The following is a 16,313-nucleotide window of genomic DNA, read 5'->3' as shown; positions in this document are numbered from 1 at the left end:
GAATAAATAATGAAATGTTGAAGGCCCAGATTATGAGCCCCCTTGAAGAAGGTGACACAGGTGAAAGCAAAGAAAGGTTCAGGGAGCAACTTTGGTGCTTTCTGTTTGAGAATCTTAACGGGGCCGTAGATGAACTTTATCTTGTTGGTGGGCTAGAATGTGATGTGGAGCAAATGAAAGAGGCCATTCTTGTTCTTGCGGAGGCTGCATCTGATTTTAGAGAACTGACTACTTGAGTGCAGGAGTTCGAGAATGTGAAAAAGTCCTCTTCTCAATCATTTGACGGGATTCCAGTTCCTTTGAAGTCTGACCATCGCAGGCCACATGCTCTCTCATGGGAGGTAAACACTTTTTTATTTTTCTTATGAATGTGGCGACTTTAATTTTCAAATTTTTAATGTATTTTTTATTAATTTTAGAAATTTTCTTTAATTATTTTTTCTTTTAAGCGTTTTCTGGTTTTAATAGTGTTCAATTTCTAATATAATAAAGATTTATGATATGATTTATGTATTTTGTCTGCAACTGCACACATATTTAAATCTTCATTATGCATCAACAAGAAAGTTTCAATTTGGGTAATGGGTGTAATTTATTCTCATAATTCTTTTGGTTGCCTTTGTACATGTGGCTTCTGTCTTGTTACAATGCAGCTTTTTATTAAAAAGGCTGTGTGGAGATATTTTACTGTCTAATCACTTGAATTTGTGAATTTGTGCTCCCATTTTATGAGGCTTAACTTGTGTTTGTCGGTTCTGTCAACTAGTCAATTAGAGGATGGTAATTTAAAAATTTGTTCTTTTATAACATATCCAGTGGAACGATTTATGTACTTCTATTTGCAAGTAGTCAATTAGAGGATGATAATTAAAATATGCTCTGTTATAACATTTGGAGTGAATTGCTTTATGTATTTATGCTATGTATCCTAAAAGCATCTTCATTTTATTTAACTCTCATATGAAATTGATTAGTGATTTCTTGCTCAGTACAGGTTCGAAGAATGACTAGTTCACCTCATAGAGAAGAGATACTGTCTTCATCTCTGGAGGCTTTTAAGAAAATTCAAAAAGAAAGAGCTAACATGCTTGCAGCTAATAATGGGAAAAATCTGGTGCTTGAATGTTCTAATCGCCAACATGTGTCTGATGGTAATGTGAGGAAGTCAGCAGGTAAAAAGGATATGACACTCAATGCTAGATATTGAATAATAAAATCAAGGAAACAAAGTGGAGGTTCAGTTTTCTCTCAGAGTAGTTTGAATGGTGAGAAGCGGAATGTTGAATTGGGCAGGTCCGATAAAGTAAACTTTGTGCAAAATGGTCATGACCATCCACATAACTCATCCTCATCCTACGGTATACCCTGGTTGCCTCTTAGAGATTCTGCTGCTGCCTCTGTTGCTGGAAAGTGCAAAAGGGAGAATACCATTGAGAAAAACCTTAAGTCCACTGATCCCCCTTGGAAGCATATTGCTCCTTCTGAAAAAGATAAGGAAAAGAGAAATTCTAGTTCATGGAAATCAATGGATGCATGGAAGGAGAAGAGGAATTGGGAGGACATACTTTCATCTCCTTTCCGCGTCTCATCCCTCTTATCACATTCACCAGGTATGGGCAGAAAAAGTGCTGAGCGTGCACGCATTTTGCATGATAAACTTATGTTTCCTGAGAAGAAGAAGAAGAAGAAGAAAACTGCTTTGGATTTGAAAAAGGAAGCAGAAGAAAAGCATGCTTGGGCTATGAGGATCAGAAGTGAGCTGGAGAATGAAAGAGTTCAAAAGCTTCAGCGTGCCTCTGAAAAAACAAATCGAGTAAAAGAGTGGCAGGCTGTACACACTATGAAGTTACGGGAGGGAATATATGCTCACCACCAGCGTAGTGAATCTCGACATGAAGCTTTTCTAGCTCAAGTTGTCAGGAGAGCTGGTGATGAAAGCAGTAAAGTTAAAGAGGTTCGTTTTATTACTTACTTGAATGAAGAAAATAAGAAGCTTATGTTGCACCAGAAACTTCATGATTCTGAATTGAGGAGAGCTGAAAAACTTCAAGGGATAAAAAATAAAAAATAAAAAGAAGATATGGCTAGAAAGGAAGCTGTTTTAGAACGAAGAAAACTTATTGAAGCTGAAAAGTTGCAACGGGTTGCTGAGACACAGCGGGAAAAGGAAGAGGCTCAAGTTAGAAGAGAAGAGGAATGCAAATCATCAAGTGCAGCACTTGAAGCAAGAGCCGTTGAACAGCTTCGGAGGAGGGAGGAACGTGCCAATGCCCAGCAAGAAGAAGCTGAACTGTTGGCACAGAAATTAGCTGAGAGACTTAGTGAGAGGGAACATCGTTGCAAGTTTTACCTGGAACAGATATGGGAGAGAGCATATATGGATTTCAGGGATCAGTCTCCTCCTTTATTGTGCAGATCCATGAACAAGGAAGGCCAAGGCCGATCTACACCAACTAACAGTGGTGAAGTGTATCAAGAAAACAGTGTTGCAGGTGCAGGAGGTTCTACTTCTACTCTTGCTACAGGAAATGTCACATTGCAGCATTCATTGAAGTGACAGATTAAGAAGTTTTGGCAAAGACTTATGGCTCTGAAGTATGAATTTCCTGAGCCCCCATTTGGTTCTCAAAATACAGGTATTGGTATACAACTGCAGTGGCAACTGCAAGAGCAAAACTTGGGAGGTGGCTTCAAGAACTCCAAAAACTTTGACAGGCAAGAAAAGAAGGGGCTGCAAGCATAGGCCTAATTACTGCTGAAATGATCAAGGTACTTGTTTTGGTGCTTTACAGACACACACAGACACATGAATAATGCTTATTAAATGCACACATAATCACTTAAGTGTATATGGTAGTCATTTTACACTTCATGGTCAGACAACTGAGGTTTATGATGTTTGAAAGTTGAGAACTCTGCACCGAGTTTGGTTTCTGGAAATAACCTTTTAAAGCTACAAGTTTTATAATGGTTGCATATTCAGAAATGTCTTTTGCTCTAATTTCTTTTCCATGCCATAACCTATTCTTGGAGTTCTGTTGATGGCATTTTGAGTGAGACTATAGTGGTAAATGTCAGAAAATAATTTTATTTAGCTCAGAATTGCAAATTGCATGGCTAGTGCATCATTTCTGTGATGAGTTCATTGCTAATGGTAAATATTCATTGAATGGTAACATTATTTTATTCGTAAAGATTCATTGATTGGAAACATTTACTACTTTCATAGTGCATTGCATCATGTTAATGTAGTAACTTTACCCTTGTCGTATTGTTGTAGCTTTGTAGTCAACTTCTTGTTCTTAAGAGTAATCATTAATGGTGGTATAAGATGTTTGAAGTAGGACATCAATGAAAGTTTGTGATCTGGCATATTCATTCTGAAATTTTTTGTTGACAAGTGCTTCTCCACTCCAGCTGCTATGTTATTTCCTACTGTTACTTTTTATCCAGGGTTGCTAAGATTATATTGAATATCTAATTTATTGCATTCTAAACTCATGAATCAGTTTTTGGAGGAAAAGGAGCCTGAGCTGCAGGCTTCTCGGCAAGCGGGTCTGCTTAATTTTATTGCTTCTGCTCTTCCTGCTTCTCATACATCAAAACCTGAAGTTTGCCAGGTTATGATACACCTTATAAAATTTTTGCAAGTAGTCCTATCTGTACCTGCAAACAGGAGTTATTTTCTAGCACAGAATCTTTTACCCCCAATAATCCCCATGCTTTCTACAGCTTTTGAGAACTATATAAAGATTGCTGCTTCTTTAAATGGCCCTGGGATTAGCAATCTGCCATCAAGCAAAACATCAGTTGAAAATTTTGAGTCAATCTCTGAACTATTGGATAATTTCTTATGGATTGTTGGAGCTGTTATTGGTCACACAAGTTCTGATGAACGGGAACTCCAAATGCAAGGTGGCTTACTGGAACTATTGATTGCTTACCAGGTTGTTCATTGGCTGCGAGATCTTTTTGCACTTTATGAGAGGCCTCCAGTGGAAGGATCACCATTTCCTTCTTCTATTCTCTTAAGCATACATCTGTTGGTGGTTTTAACATACAGACCCAAAACCTATTGTTCCATCGACTGGGAATCTTCTCCAATAGAAACAGTTCTAGGATTTGACAATCAAGAAGCCAAACCAGCAGAGATTGCCGTTTTTGAGCATTCTTCTGCAAATATGACCTTCAAAGAATGCAGAACTCTGCTATCTGTATTAAATGGTAGCGCGCTTGTCTCTTCTCCAGATGTATCGGAGGATAGACCATTACATGAATCATGTAGTATAAATAAAAGTGAAGATTCATTATCCATTGGTAAAGATGGTGGAAAAAAGTCAACTTATAGTTCAGCAGAGTTGAATTATGCCAATATTAACTCGAGAGATGTTCCAGATGAATCCGAAAAAATTCTCATCGAGGAGAAGGATGGAAAACACCTGGTCAATGTTGGTGTGGAGCAAAAGAAAAATAACATGAGCATAAAGCCACCAGCATCTTTTCTTCTTTCTGCCATATCAGAAACTGGACTAGTCAGTCTTCCCTCTTTGCTGACAGCCGTGCTATTGCAGGCAAACAATAGATTGTCCTCTGAGCAGGTAAATTGTTCTGGTTGTGAATATACCTGTACTCTCTTATTGGTTCAAATTTTGCAGTGATAATTGGACTGCTCTTGAGAATTTTTCATATGTAGACACTTACTACCATTTGTCGTATTCTACTTAAGTCATGACTGAGCTTGTTTTTATCTTTGTTGTTATAATTTTTTCCTGTATTTGCATGAATCACATACAATTTAATCTTTTAGTCTCTTTTAGGATTTCATGCTAGTATTGTTTGTGTTCAATGTGAGGATTCTTGTTCCCTTTCAGGATTTCATTTTATGTTCTCTTGTTCATTTTTGTGGATGTTTCATCTTCAGGAGGCTTACATCAATGGTAGATGTTCTCATGTCTATCTATATCTTCACGATTTTTTTGTGGGCTTGAAGGTTTCCCATGTAAGTTAGTGGCCGAGGGAGATATGATTCGGAGAAAGAATTACTCAAAAACACTATGGAACGTGGCGGTCTTAGGTTAATTAGCCTAGGGGTGTGCAAACGGTCGGTTCGGTTCGGAACCGAACCGAACCGAAAACAGAAAATAAAAAAATGTAAAAACCGAACCAAACCGATTAATAAGAAAAAACCGAACCGAACCAAACCGATTAATAAGAAAAAACCGAACCGAACCAAACCGAACCAAACCGATAAATTTAAACCGATCAAACCGAAATTTATAAATTGAGCATTTGATTTCCAATTGAGTTCGGTTCGGTTTTAAACTGATCAAACCTAAATCTTAGGGTTCAGTTTGGTTTTCTTTGATTTCCTTAATATATATATATATATATATATATATATATATATATATATATATATATATATATATATATAAAATTTCGGTTCGGTTCGGTTTTTTTTATTTTTTATGAAAATAACCAAACCGAACCGATTAACCGAAATTATCAAAAATTATAAACCGAACCGATTGAACGAACTGACTCAATTCGGTTTGGTTTTTCGGTTTAAACAAAAAACTGCTCTGCCCTAAATTAGCCCCCAAACATATTGGATGTTACTTCAGTAAAAAACCAAATGAAAAAATTAAATAAAAACTTATTTCTGAACAGGTCTTAAGTCCACAAATGGAAGGTCTGGAAGATGACCATTACAAATGGTTCCATTTGGAGTTTGGGAACCTCTCATGGATGTAAAGTGTTTTGTCCTGTTCCATTATTGCTGTAATTTTATTTATGCTGATCTTGTGACAGAATTCTCTGCAGTTCAACATGTTACGAATTGCTAAATACTTCTTATTTTTTTTGAGGGTTCATATGTTCTTCCTTCTAATTTTGAAGAGGTGGCAACTAGAGTACTGAAGGTTTTGAATAATTTGGCTCTTTTGGATATTACATTTATGCAGAGAATGCTCTTACGTTTATTTCACTTATATTGGCTTTTAGATAAATGATGGTGGCTTCTGATTCTGAAAGATGATTTTATAGGGGTTCTTCAGACATTTTATGCTTGTCTAAGATTTCCCCCCTACTAAATTGTCCCTGTATTCCAAAATTGTTCACAGGCTAGGCCAGATCTGAAAATGGAATTTTTCCATTTTATGAGTTTTCTTCTTTCTCATTGCACTGGGTAAGTTTTTGTGTGCCATTTTTTTGAACATCATGCATATAGTCGTATCAATAGCTTAAATGATGTACGAATAACTCTCATAAAACAGAGTACGTCCATGTGAAGAATCTTCTTGCACATATGTTAAATGTATATATAAATGTAGTGAATCCATGATTGAATTAAAAATGTAGGAATCCTAAGAGCTTTCAACTTGTAAATTATATATAAGATTATGATCTAAATGTAAGCAATTTTTACATATAGCAAATGTGACTTTGAAACAAATTATTTTGGAGGTGGGTTAAAATGGGAATAGTGATGAATTTTAGTTGCACTATCATACAACTGTGTATGAAGTATGTATTTCTGGAACATCTGCATAAAGCTATAACATCTCCAATTTATATCAGGTTGGGTTGCTTCTGCATGAATCTCTTTTGCTTCTTGGTTATTTTGCCCTGTTCTGCCCTGAAAATCAAGCTGTTCTTCGGTGGGGAAAGAGTCCTACAATACTTCACAAGGTCAGTAAAAAGTAACCGTAAATGCACTTATCTATCAAGGTGTTATAGATAAAATCTAGTTGTTTACCTGGAATAAAACAGGTATACGATCTGCCATTTGTGTTTTTCAGTGATCCTGAGTTGATGTCGGTTTTGGGTGGCATGCTGGTTGCTGCCTGCTATGGGTGTGAGCAGAACAGGTCTGTGGTTCTGCAAGAATTGAGCATGGATATGATACTTTCCTTGTTAACTTCTTGCAAAAGTGTTTCACAGGCAGTTGGAGCCAATCAAACTATGGAGAATTTGCCAATTAAGGATTCTGGCGAAAGTAATAGGCAGAATTCTGAACTTAAAAAGTCTCATGGAGATATTCCTTCGAGATCCAACCGTTACAACACCAAAAGCACTAGGGTTTCTTTGGGGAAAGCTACTGTTTTAGGAAATGGTGTCAAAAGTGGCAAGATGAGAAGCCATAGAGATAGCAAAGCAACAAAAATTGGTGAAGAAATGGCTTTGAAGCATAGTCCACTGGCTCCTGAAACTTCTTTGATGTTGCATTCTAGGTTCCCTAGTAGCTTCCTCGACAGAGTAGAGCAGTTCTTTTCAGCAGGGATCGCCAGCATGGGTGAAGTTTGATTCAACCTTGGCATAATCCTTGATCTTTATTATATAGGTTTTGCTACACATGCTATGCTTTGAAGGAAATAATCACTCTTAAATTCATCAGAGGGATTTTCTGAATTGTAGCAGAATAATTAACAGACAAAGGTCATAAATGGGAAAGTTACTAAAGTTACTAATTCACTGATGAAGGTGACTTCTAGCACTTGGATTGTGGCAGAAGAAGCAATAATTTTGGTACTAACAGAAACCAAAATCAAGATGACTAGAATCTAGGTGATATTTACTTGAAAAACTCTTGTCACTGTATGAAGTTACATGACATTCAAGTTCTTATCTAAAAGTACCAACAATGTCATGGAAAATCACTCTAATAATTTTTTAATTAAATCCATTAAAATAGATGCAACGTTAAAAAAAAAATGTTTGGGGCCGATATGACAATCAAATTATGGAGACCCGATAAAAAATATCAAGGACTAAAAAAATGTGTTTTGCCAAATTTAATTAGCTTTCTATTGCAACTCATTGGCAAAATTTTGATTAGACAAGAAAAGTTGGCATTCCAATGCACCTACTGGCACACTGCTCAAAGCTTCCCGATGCTTTGCCATTGACTGTCTCAACATGAAATTATGAAAACTCATCAATCTGAACCAAAATCAACCCCTTTTTGCTTAAGAAATTCTTTGGCCTCGATGATGTCCTACAAAAACAAAAATGAAAGCTATTAATCCGTGAAACTTACAGAACAGCTATATCATGTTTAAGGAACTTTAAACCATGCGAGAGAATATAGAAATTTAATAGATGGAATGAGTGCACTGTGCTCCCTATTTTAGAAGAAATTTTATGCTGTGGTATTTGCTTTGTGACCACATGAAAATAGGGTTATGCTCAATACTATTATCCTAAATCCTGTAAGAAAACAAATACTGATGATTCTTGAAACTCCTTTGTGCTATAAGAAAATAAACACAACACACCAATTGGCAAGCAATAAAATTTTGGGATATTAGGTGTCATGTTGATGCAAACTGTCTAGCATTTGTAATTGACAACAGAATTGAAAGCAAAGCACCATCCTATGATGCATCCCAACGATTACAGACCAAACAGAGTTTGTGAAGAAAAAGTAACAAAGAAGCACTAGCTAAAAATCTTTTAAAGGCAAGCAGATTAGCTGCATCTTTCCAACTATGTAGGGAGAAATCAATTATAACCCAGAAGATAAAGTTGAAACAGCAGTACAATACCTGCTGCAATAGCATTGCTTCTTGGGGACAAGTTGGAAATCGCATTAAGCCAACTCCAACCATTAATAAACCATAGCATCCCAGCAATACAACCAAATAGATGGGTAGCTGGGAAAAGAGCAACACAAAGTCAGGTCGGCCCTAACAGGCAAGAAGAAATAAAATTAAAAAAAAAAAAGAAGTGACTTACCAACCAAGTATGGCTATTAGGAATGACAGCTGTTTGCAAGAGGCCAATCCAAATGGCAGAAATAGCCACTAGAATGGTTATAATCTTAATAACATGCCTCATCGGGCAAGTAATAAGATGAGAAAAATACTGCTTTGTCCTGATCATTTTTAAAGGAAGCACCTTATTGAGTAATCAGTTAAAATCAAAGATGAATAATGATAGTTATTTTAGACTTCAAATTCTCTAAGTAAATGTCTTTTTTCCTTGTGGGATTACAACAAGAATCAATCTTTTTGCCGCACAATGCTCTTAAAAGTTTAGTGCTTAATTGGATTGCTTCTATGAGAATAAATTGCTGCCAAATCAAGCAATGCGCTTTCAACTCTCGCATCTAATAAGCTCAAAAAAGGAGGATACTAACCCTAAACATTCATCGATCTTTACAAAAGAAAATTACCAAAAGGGTAGGAAAAACAATAAAAGAAAAAGAAAAATTGATACCACATACAAGATTTGTAAAAGGTACGTTGGGAGATCAAACGTGATCTTGAAGCACTTCTTGGGCTCTGATAGGGAGAAGAATTGGGACGGGGCTTCAATGCTATGTCTTCTCTGATCTTCAAGGATTCCAATTCGATAATGAGGCAACTGTTTCGCACCTATGTCCGACAAGCTTTCTGATACAGGGCAGAGGCTGACAAAAGAATTGAAACGCGTGGGTTTTTCGGATATCGATTTGATCGCACATATATATATTTTTTTTTATGACAGTAAAATGAAACACAAAACACAGTCATAAGAGTTATTACATCAACGCTCATAATTATTGATTGGAATGAATTTTAGTATATACCTATAAATTCATGCACATACATCTACAATTGATGCAAGAACTCGAACAGATAGTATATAATTAGACTTTAAAATATGTTTTAAGTTGAAAAATAATTCTTATAATAAATTTGAATTGAGTTTGGGTATTATATTTGGAGCATATGAGAAATATTTTAGTACCTATTTTTAAAAATAAGAGATTGCTCAAACTATAGAGGAATTAAATTCATAAGCCATACTATGAAATTGTGGGAGAGAATTGTGGAGCATCGACTACGTCATGATACTTTTATCTCTCTCAATCAATTTGACTTCATGCCTGGTCATTTAACTATGGAAGCGATCTTTCTCATTAGAAACTTGATGGAGAAATATAGAGATGTGAAGAAAGATCTACATATGGTTTTATTGATTTGGAGAAGGCTTATGATAGTTTTCCAATAAATGTCTTATGGAATGTGTTAGAACAAAAGAGGGTATCTATTAGGTACATACAAGTGTTGAAAGATATGTATGAAAGAGCAACTACTATTGTGCGCACAGTAGGAGGGGACACAAGAGATTTTTCGATCTCAATTGGATTACACCAAGGATCAGCTATAAGCCCTTACCTTTTTACATTAGTTTTAGATGAATTGATGAAACATATACAATATACAAGATAGTATTCCTTAATGCATGATATTTGCGGATTATATTGTTCTGATGGATAAGACGCGAGAATGAGTCAATAGAAAGTTAGAGCTTTGGAGAAGTACTCCAAAGTCAAAGGGCTTTAAGTTAAGTAGAAAGAAAACAGAATACATGCACTGCAAGTTTAGTGAAGGCCAAATTAGTGATAGGGAAAGAGTTAGTTTGGACGGAGTGGTGCTGTTCCAAAGTAATCACTCTAAATATCTCGGCTCAGTCCTTCAAGTAGATGAGGATGTTAGTCACATGATTAAAGCCGGATGGTTGAAGTAGAGACGTGTCACGGGAGTTTTATGTGATTGCAAGATTCCCAATAAGTTAAAAGGAAAATTTTACCATATAGCCCTACGATCGACTATGTTATATAATAGTGAGTGTTGGCACTGAAGGAGTCGTATGCGTCTAAGATAAGAGTTGCAAAAATGAGAATGTTAAGGTGGATGAGTGGCCATACTATACTAAATAAAATCCATAATAAGAGTATTAGAGAAAAGGTAGAAGTGGTGCCAATTGAGGATAAGTTGAGAGAAGAGAGATTAAGATGGTTTAGTCATGTGAAGCGTAGACATACGGAGGCTCCAGTTAGACAAGTAGAGCAAATTATGTTAGAGGATAGAAATAAAAAAATGGATAGACGTAAATTAACTTAGAGGAGAGTAATACAACATGACCTAAAAACATTACACATTTCTAAGTATTTAACTCAAAATCGTTTAGAGTAGAGAAAGTGAATCTATATAGTTGACCCCAAATTTTTGGGATAAAACCTTAATTGAGTTGAGTTGAGTTGAATTAAAAATTATATTTGGAACATTTATTCTTTGAATTTGTTTATATAAATATTTAATTAAATATAAAATATATATATTTTATAATAATATTTATTTAAAATAAAATAAAATTTAAATATTAAAATATAAATTTTTTAAAAAATAATTTTCATATAAATTATTAATTAAAATATATAAAATTATACAAATTCAACTATCTTTCCGTTGATAGTTTAGTTTTTTAGAATATTAATTAAGTTTAGATCTAAATAAAGTGATTTTCACAAATATTTTTCCTGTTGCCAGCGAAAACCCCCCTAAAATCTAAGTAATGGTTAAAAATTTTGATTAAATTACAAATCAGTCCTCGTGTTGTGTAAAAAATTATTTTTTATTAGAAATAATTTGGTCTCTAAAATAGCACTTATAATTAAATTTTATATTTAAAAATTATTTTTTAAAAATATTAAATATTTTTTATAGATATAATTATTTAAATATAAAATACAACTTATAATTATTTGAATATAAAACTTATAATCATTTAAATGTTGATTATTTAAAATATTTAAGTATTTTTCTTATTATATAACCAAAATTTTAATTATTCTCAAAAAAATTATACAAGAAAATCTATTTTTCATTTTAAATTATATTTTCATTTAAAATAAAATATAATTTAGTTTTTCAAATGATTAATTTAAGTGGAAATTTAATTGAAAATATAATATTTAAAAATATTCATTATAAATTATAACTTTAAATGATTGTCAAAATAAATTATCTTAGCTCATATAAGAATCAATTTTTTATACTAATTATTTATTATTGAAAATTATTTCTATAAATAAAATAATTTTTTACAAAATTGTAGAATATAATATAAAAATTTGAAAATTAAATAAAACATTTTTTTAAGAAAGTAAAACATATTATTTATTATTAATATTTTATATTTAAAAATTTATTAAAATTCTGGAACCAACTAGCAAATAATAATAAATTGATAATAACTAGAGACATTAGAATAATTCACTGAAATTGTTAAACTCATAAAATTTTCAACCGAACCAAATCAAATCACCTGTAATACAAGAATTTGTTTCTCTTCTAGTCTCAATTATTTTTATTTTTATTTTTTTTTAATATTTTTTTTAACTCTCGTCCCTGTTTTTGGTTCATTAAAGGATAGCCAGGGATGGTAGCCGACAGCAGGCCAGGTGAGTAGAGTATACTTTTCCTGCAGAACATCAGATGTTGCAACTCTCTCCAGGAGGATCGTAGAAAATTTGGAATACTTTCCAGGAGTTGTTTGAATTTTTTAAACTGTTATTGCCTTTCTTAGATTTAAGCCAAGTACAAGCTTGTTTATTATAGATTTCTACAAGCTATACAACTAATATTATTCACAAAAAGATTTCCTCATTTTGAAGATCAATAGCAGATAAGCTCTCCTGGTGTAAAAAAATTGCTGCTCTTGCTCAACAAGGGGTAACCCTCACAGCAAAGCAACCCAGTATAGTTCAAAATGGACAACGTATCAAAGATCACCAGCTCAGTGACCTGCCAAATTGGACATTCCATTTTCAGATGGCGTACCTGCCATTTCTCCACCTTATGAAGGAACAGTTTGGTTACACAGATAACCCCTAAATTTTCACCAACTCAATCTTCAAAAGCACTATTACTTGCAATTGATTATTCATTTCAGTGAAGACAGGGAAAAAGAGGAGTTAGAAATGGGAAACAACTTGACAGTTGGTGCATGGAAAGGGGTAAAGATCCTTTGCTTCCCTCAAAAGCTTAAATATGCTTCGTACAAATTGCAAAGCATATTCATCTTTGCTTGCACCAGTCTCCTGATCATGGGCTAAAGTCCTTATAAGAGTCTCAGGACATCCTTCCCAGGCCTTTTATTCTAGTTTCTCACCAATCAAACAATTTCCCACCTGAAAAAAGGCTGGAAAAAATATCAGACAAGAAATTGACGAGCGCATGGAGTATTTACTAAAGCAAAAGAGGTACCTCCAATCCTTTCTCTTCTTTTTTTTTTAAAAAAAAAAATTATATATTAGGAAAATATTGTTTAAACCATTTGTCAGATTTTGGCCAAATTTTTCATAGGCAAGGATTCCTACATCTTAGAGAAGATTTAATTAGCAGAAAGTTGCACTAAAATTGGAAGCGAAAACCCTCTTCATATCAGCCATCTTTCCAGAAATATTCTTCTTCTTCTTCTTGATTGAAGTATCTACTTGCTGTCTTGGTAGAGTGAGATTCTCTGGTCCAGAACAGGAGGACTCTAGCAGTGCTCAGAATACAGAATTCTTCAAAAGAGGTACTGTTGGGACCTGCGAAGGATATAATCTTTCTTTGTTCTGTACATGGATTAATTACAAATTTAAAGAAGCTTGTTATCTCTTTTAATCAATGGTTTGAAATCAGAATTGATGGTGTTCAATTATTCATGAAACAAGGACAAATGATTATGAAAAAGGAGAGGAAAAAAAAATTAAGTGCTAACCTTCTGCAGATAAAGGTCAGAACTGGTTCCAAAAGCAGCTTTATAGGCAGATGAGTTGGGAGTATGATAGTGAGTTTGCAGCTGCTGTGGCTGCTACTGCATTTGCTATTTACACTCTGGAAGAAGCAGGAGAGGAATACAGGAGAAAGATCAGAGGGGACTTTGGGAAGTCAAAAACAGAAATCAGAACTAGAAAAGAGGATAGCTCAGCTGGTTCTGTTAGAGTAACTAGACCATCATCTAGCAAGGAAGTGAAACATGCAGGTAATGGTAGAAACCACAAGTTTTTCCTCAACAATATTTGTTGTAGGATATACAATAACAAAGAACTATTTTACTAGGTGAATCTTCAATCCGAAATCCAGCAGAGCAGGATCATAGGGTACAAGGCACCTTTATGCCTGCCAGAAAACCTAGTCGTTTAGCCTCTACAAAACCTATGGCCTCAACAGATCAAAGGCGGAAGGGCACTTCAACAAGAAGCGAAGTTGTGGAATCCAAAATTGATTCTTGGGAGAAGGCTCAATTACGGAAGATCAATAAGAGGTGATATTGGCTATTTGAAATGAAATGGCAAAGTAGTTCAAACCGAACACCATATAATAACCGTTTTTGAAGCACATTTTTTTTTTTCAATGTTTCATGTATTTTTCATCGTTTTGGATGCTGGTTTTAGTATTTTTGTGTTTGATAATAAATTAAAACTTCAGGTATGAGAAGAAGAAATCAAAAGTTTTTGCTTGGGAGAATGAAAAGAAGATGGAAGCCAAACTCCACATGGAAAGGAAAAAGGTTTACCCTTGACTTTTTGTGTGATCAACTTCGAGAAAGGAAAATGTTTAGTAAGTAACTCTCCTGAATGCTGGACCTGCAGAATGAACTGGAGCTGAGAAAGTCAAGAAACTTGCAGCATTACCAAATCAATGTAGAGAGAATTGATGCGATTGTTGGAGGAGCAAGAGCACAATTAGAGGAGAAAAGGAGAAATGAAGAAGCTGAAGTGAAAGAAAAGGCAAAGTACATGCGAAGGAAAGGCAAGAATCCTGTCAGGTGTTTCTGCTGCTGAATGTTACAAAGAACCTAACAGTTGCTAGCTATGCAAGTCAATTAAATTGCATATAATTCCATTAATGTAGAAACAATTCAAATAGTTGACTGTGGGGAGATTTAATTTAATTAATTGATAAGGAGCATGAGATTGAGAAGTTGTAATTGCCTACATTGTTTATGTGTATTGCCAATGTAATGTAAGTGACTTCAAAAACTGATAAGAGAATATAAGAACACCTATAATTAGCATCTGCCTGCAGGCTCTTGATTTTTTGCAAATGAACATCTTTTATATACTGAGGAGGCAGTGACTACAATTAATAGATGGTTCCTGTCACTATGAGCATAGCAGATGGAGACAAAAACTGTTTTTAAGAGAAAGGGTTAGATTTTATGCTTTGAACATTTAGAAACTTGCAGATCAATCAAAAAGTATTGGGGTTCTTTATTAAAGATCATTAAACGGATAATCACATCATTATCATTCTTCAATAGAGGAAAAGCTATGAATGTTGCTGGAATGTTCATATGTGGCATTTTTTGAAAGAAAGAACCGAACCTTAAATTTTTCACAGAAAAATTAATCCACAAATTGTGAAAGTTGCATTTTTTTCCTTTTCTATTGAATAAAAATCTTTGATGTAATTGGTTATAGTTTTGTGTGATTGTTCAAGACATTGAAGGATTTGATAAGGCAGAATAGTTTATCTATAATCCTCTTTTTATTTGATAAAGCAGAATAGTTTATCTCTAATCCTCTTTTTCCTCTTTGTTATATGTTGCAAAAATTTGGTTTATTGTACATTATAAATTGTTTAGTACCTTGCAGAATTGAGACTTAATTAGCTGAATAATACATCAGATCTTGTTAGGTTTATTAGCTATACCCATAATTATCTTTCTAAATCCTAATTTCAGCAAGTTTTCTCAAATATGCAATAGGCAAAATTTATAATTATCATCACAGATCTCACAAAATATTTAATTTGAGGTCTCACCACAGGCTTTTCGAGTTGGATCATAATGCAAGCCAATAAAATCATTTTCGAATATAAGCCACATCATAACAATGTTGTTTAATGAATTTCAAGAATGACAAACTGAAATCATTTCTTGCTTTGGGCAAAGGGGATGTTGGTTATTTGAAGGAAGGATATAGAAGATTGATTGATTTTGCATTTATATAATGACATTGATTGTTAAAATCTGCTAAAAATTATAAATTTAAAATTTAAAAACATAATAGAAAATCTTAATAAAATCATAAAAATCTAACTAAATTTTAACCGCTATTATCTAATAAATATTCTCCAACAGCATATCATCCAAATTCACATTCTGTCTTATTCAAAATGGAAAGGTAAAAGGTTTCGAAGTTACTTTATGTTCTCGTTTTTAACTTTCTAAATTCCAAATATAAAGGAAGCCTCTTAACTAGTTGTTGAAACCGCAGGACTAAATACAGTAGAGGAGGGGCAAGAGACCTTGCAACGATACGCAGAACAAAGATAGAAAAAATAAGCAGCAATTCCTGCAGAATGGCATGAGCATAAATATATATTCTTGAAAAGTGAACTGAGTTGAGAGTAATAGAAGATATAAACCCATCAATGAAAGTCTAAAAGTAGTAAAATGTATTTGTGTCGGACATAGAACTGCAGTGATCTGCTGATCAAGTTGTATCAACACAAATATTCCGATAATATACCCAGAAAAGGGTAAATGAA

General features: G+C 34.0%; 3 protein-coding genes and 1 long non-coding RNA gene across 7 annotated transcripts; 2 read left to right on the top strand and 2 right to left on the bottom strand.

Annotated features, from left to right (window-relative positions):
- The first annotated feature begins 994 nt into the window (after positions 1 to 994).
- Positions 995 to 7,473, top strand: LOC110656896 (uncharacterized). The gene is made up of 4 exons (XM_058139391.1): positions 995 to 2,769; positions 3,510 to 4,598; positions 6,580 to 6,690; positions 6,772 to 7,473. Exons 1-4 carry the CDS (start codon positions 2,761 to 2,763, stop codon positions 7,303 to 7,305), a joined length of 1,743 nt encoding a protein of 580 aa, XP_057995374.1. The 5' UTR covers positions 995 to 2,760; the 3' UTR covers positions 7,306 to 7,473.
- LOC131175371 (uncharacterized) lies at positions 6,371 to 6,903 on the bottom strand. The gene is made up of 2 exons (XR_009145497.1): positions 6,758 to 6,903; positions 6,371 to 6,673 (listed from the first exon to the last, which is right to left on the bottom strand). It is a non-coding gene; the product is annotated as an uncharacterized LOC131175371 (long non-coding RNA).
- Positions 7,474 to 7,552: 79 nt separating the features above from the next.
- Positions 7,553 to 9,467, bottom strand: LOC110656928 (dolichol-phosphate mannose synthase subunit 3). 2 transcript variants are annotated; one of them, XM_021813926.2, is made up of 4 exons: positions 9,227 to 9,466; positions 8,737 to 8,875; positions 8,547 to 8,654; positions 7,553 to 7,996 (listed from the first exon to the last, which is right to left on the bottom strand). In XM_021813926.2, the coding sequence occupies exons 2-4, from the start codon at positions 8,836 to 8,838 to the stop codon at positions 7,937 to 7,939; spliced, it is 270 nt and encodes an 89-aa protein (XP_021669618.1). In that variant the 5' UTR covers positions 8,839 to 8,875; positions 9,227 to 9,466; the 3' UTR covers positions 7,553 to 7,936. The 2 variants fall into 2 exon arrangements, with proteins under 2 accessions (XP_021669618.1, XP_057995376.1); XM_058139393.1 differs by having other exon boundaries at positions 8,737 to 9,467.
- A 2,619-nt stretch (positions 9,468 to 12,086) lies between these two features.
- LOC110656927 (remorin 1.4) lies at positions 12,087 to 14,845 on the top strand. Of its 3 annotated transcripts, XM_058140088.1 has the most exons (7): positions 12,087 to 12,232; positions 12,446 to 13,033; positions 13,283 to 13,350; positions 13,546 to 13,800; positions 13,878 to 14,082; positions 14,247 to 14,328; positions 14,411 to 14,845. In XM_058140088.1, exons 2-7 carry the CDS (start codon positions 13,008 to 13,010, stop codon positions 14,600 to 14,602), a joined length of 828 nt encoding a protein of 275 aa, XP_057996071.1. In that variant the 5' UTR covers positions 12,087 to 12,232; positions 12,446 to 13,007; the 3' UTR covers positions 14,603 to 14,845. The 3 variants fall into 3 exon arrangements, with proteins under 3 accessions (XP_057996071.1, XP_021669616.1, XP_021669617.1); XM_021813924.2 differs by having other exon boundaries at positions 12,107 to 13,033; positions 13,137 to 13,350; XM_021813925.2 differs by having other exon boundaries at positions 12,107 to 13,033; positions 13,115 to 13,350.
- Positions 14,846 to 16,313: the final 1,468 nt, after the last annotated feature.

The sequence above is a fragment of the Hevea brasiliensis genome, chromosome 17, assembly GCF_030052815.1.
Source record: "Hevea brasiliensis isolate MT/VB/25A 57/8 chromosome 17, ASM3005281v1, whole genome shotgun sequence".
Lineage (NCBI taxonomy): Eukaryota > Viridiplantae > Streptophyta > Magnoliopsida > Malpighiales > Euphorbiaceae > Hevea > Hevea brasiliensis.
The sequence above is the reverse complement of the archived record's forward strand: the minus strand, read 5'-3'. Positions and strand labels throughout refer to the sequence as shown.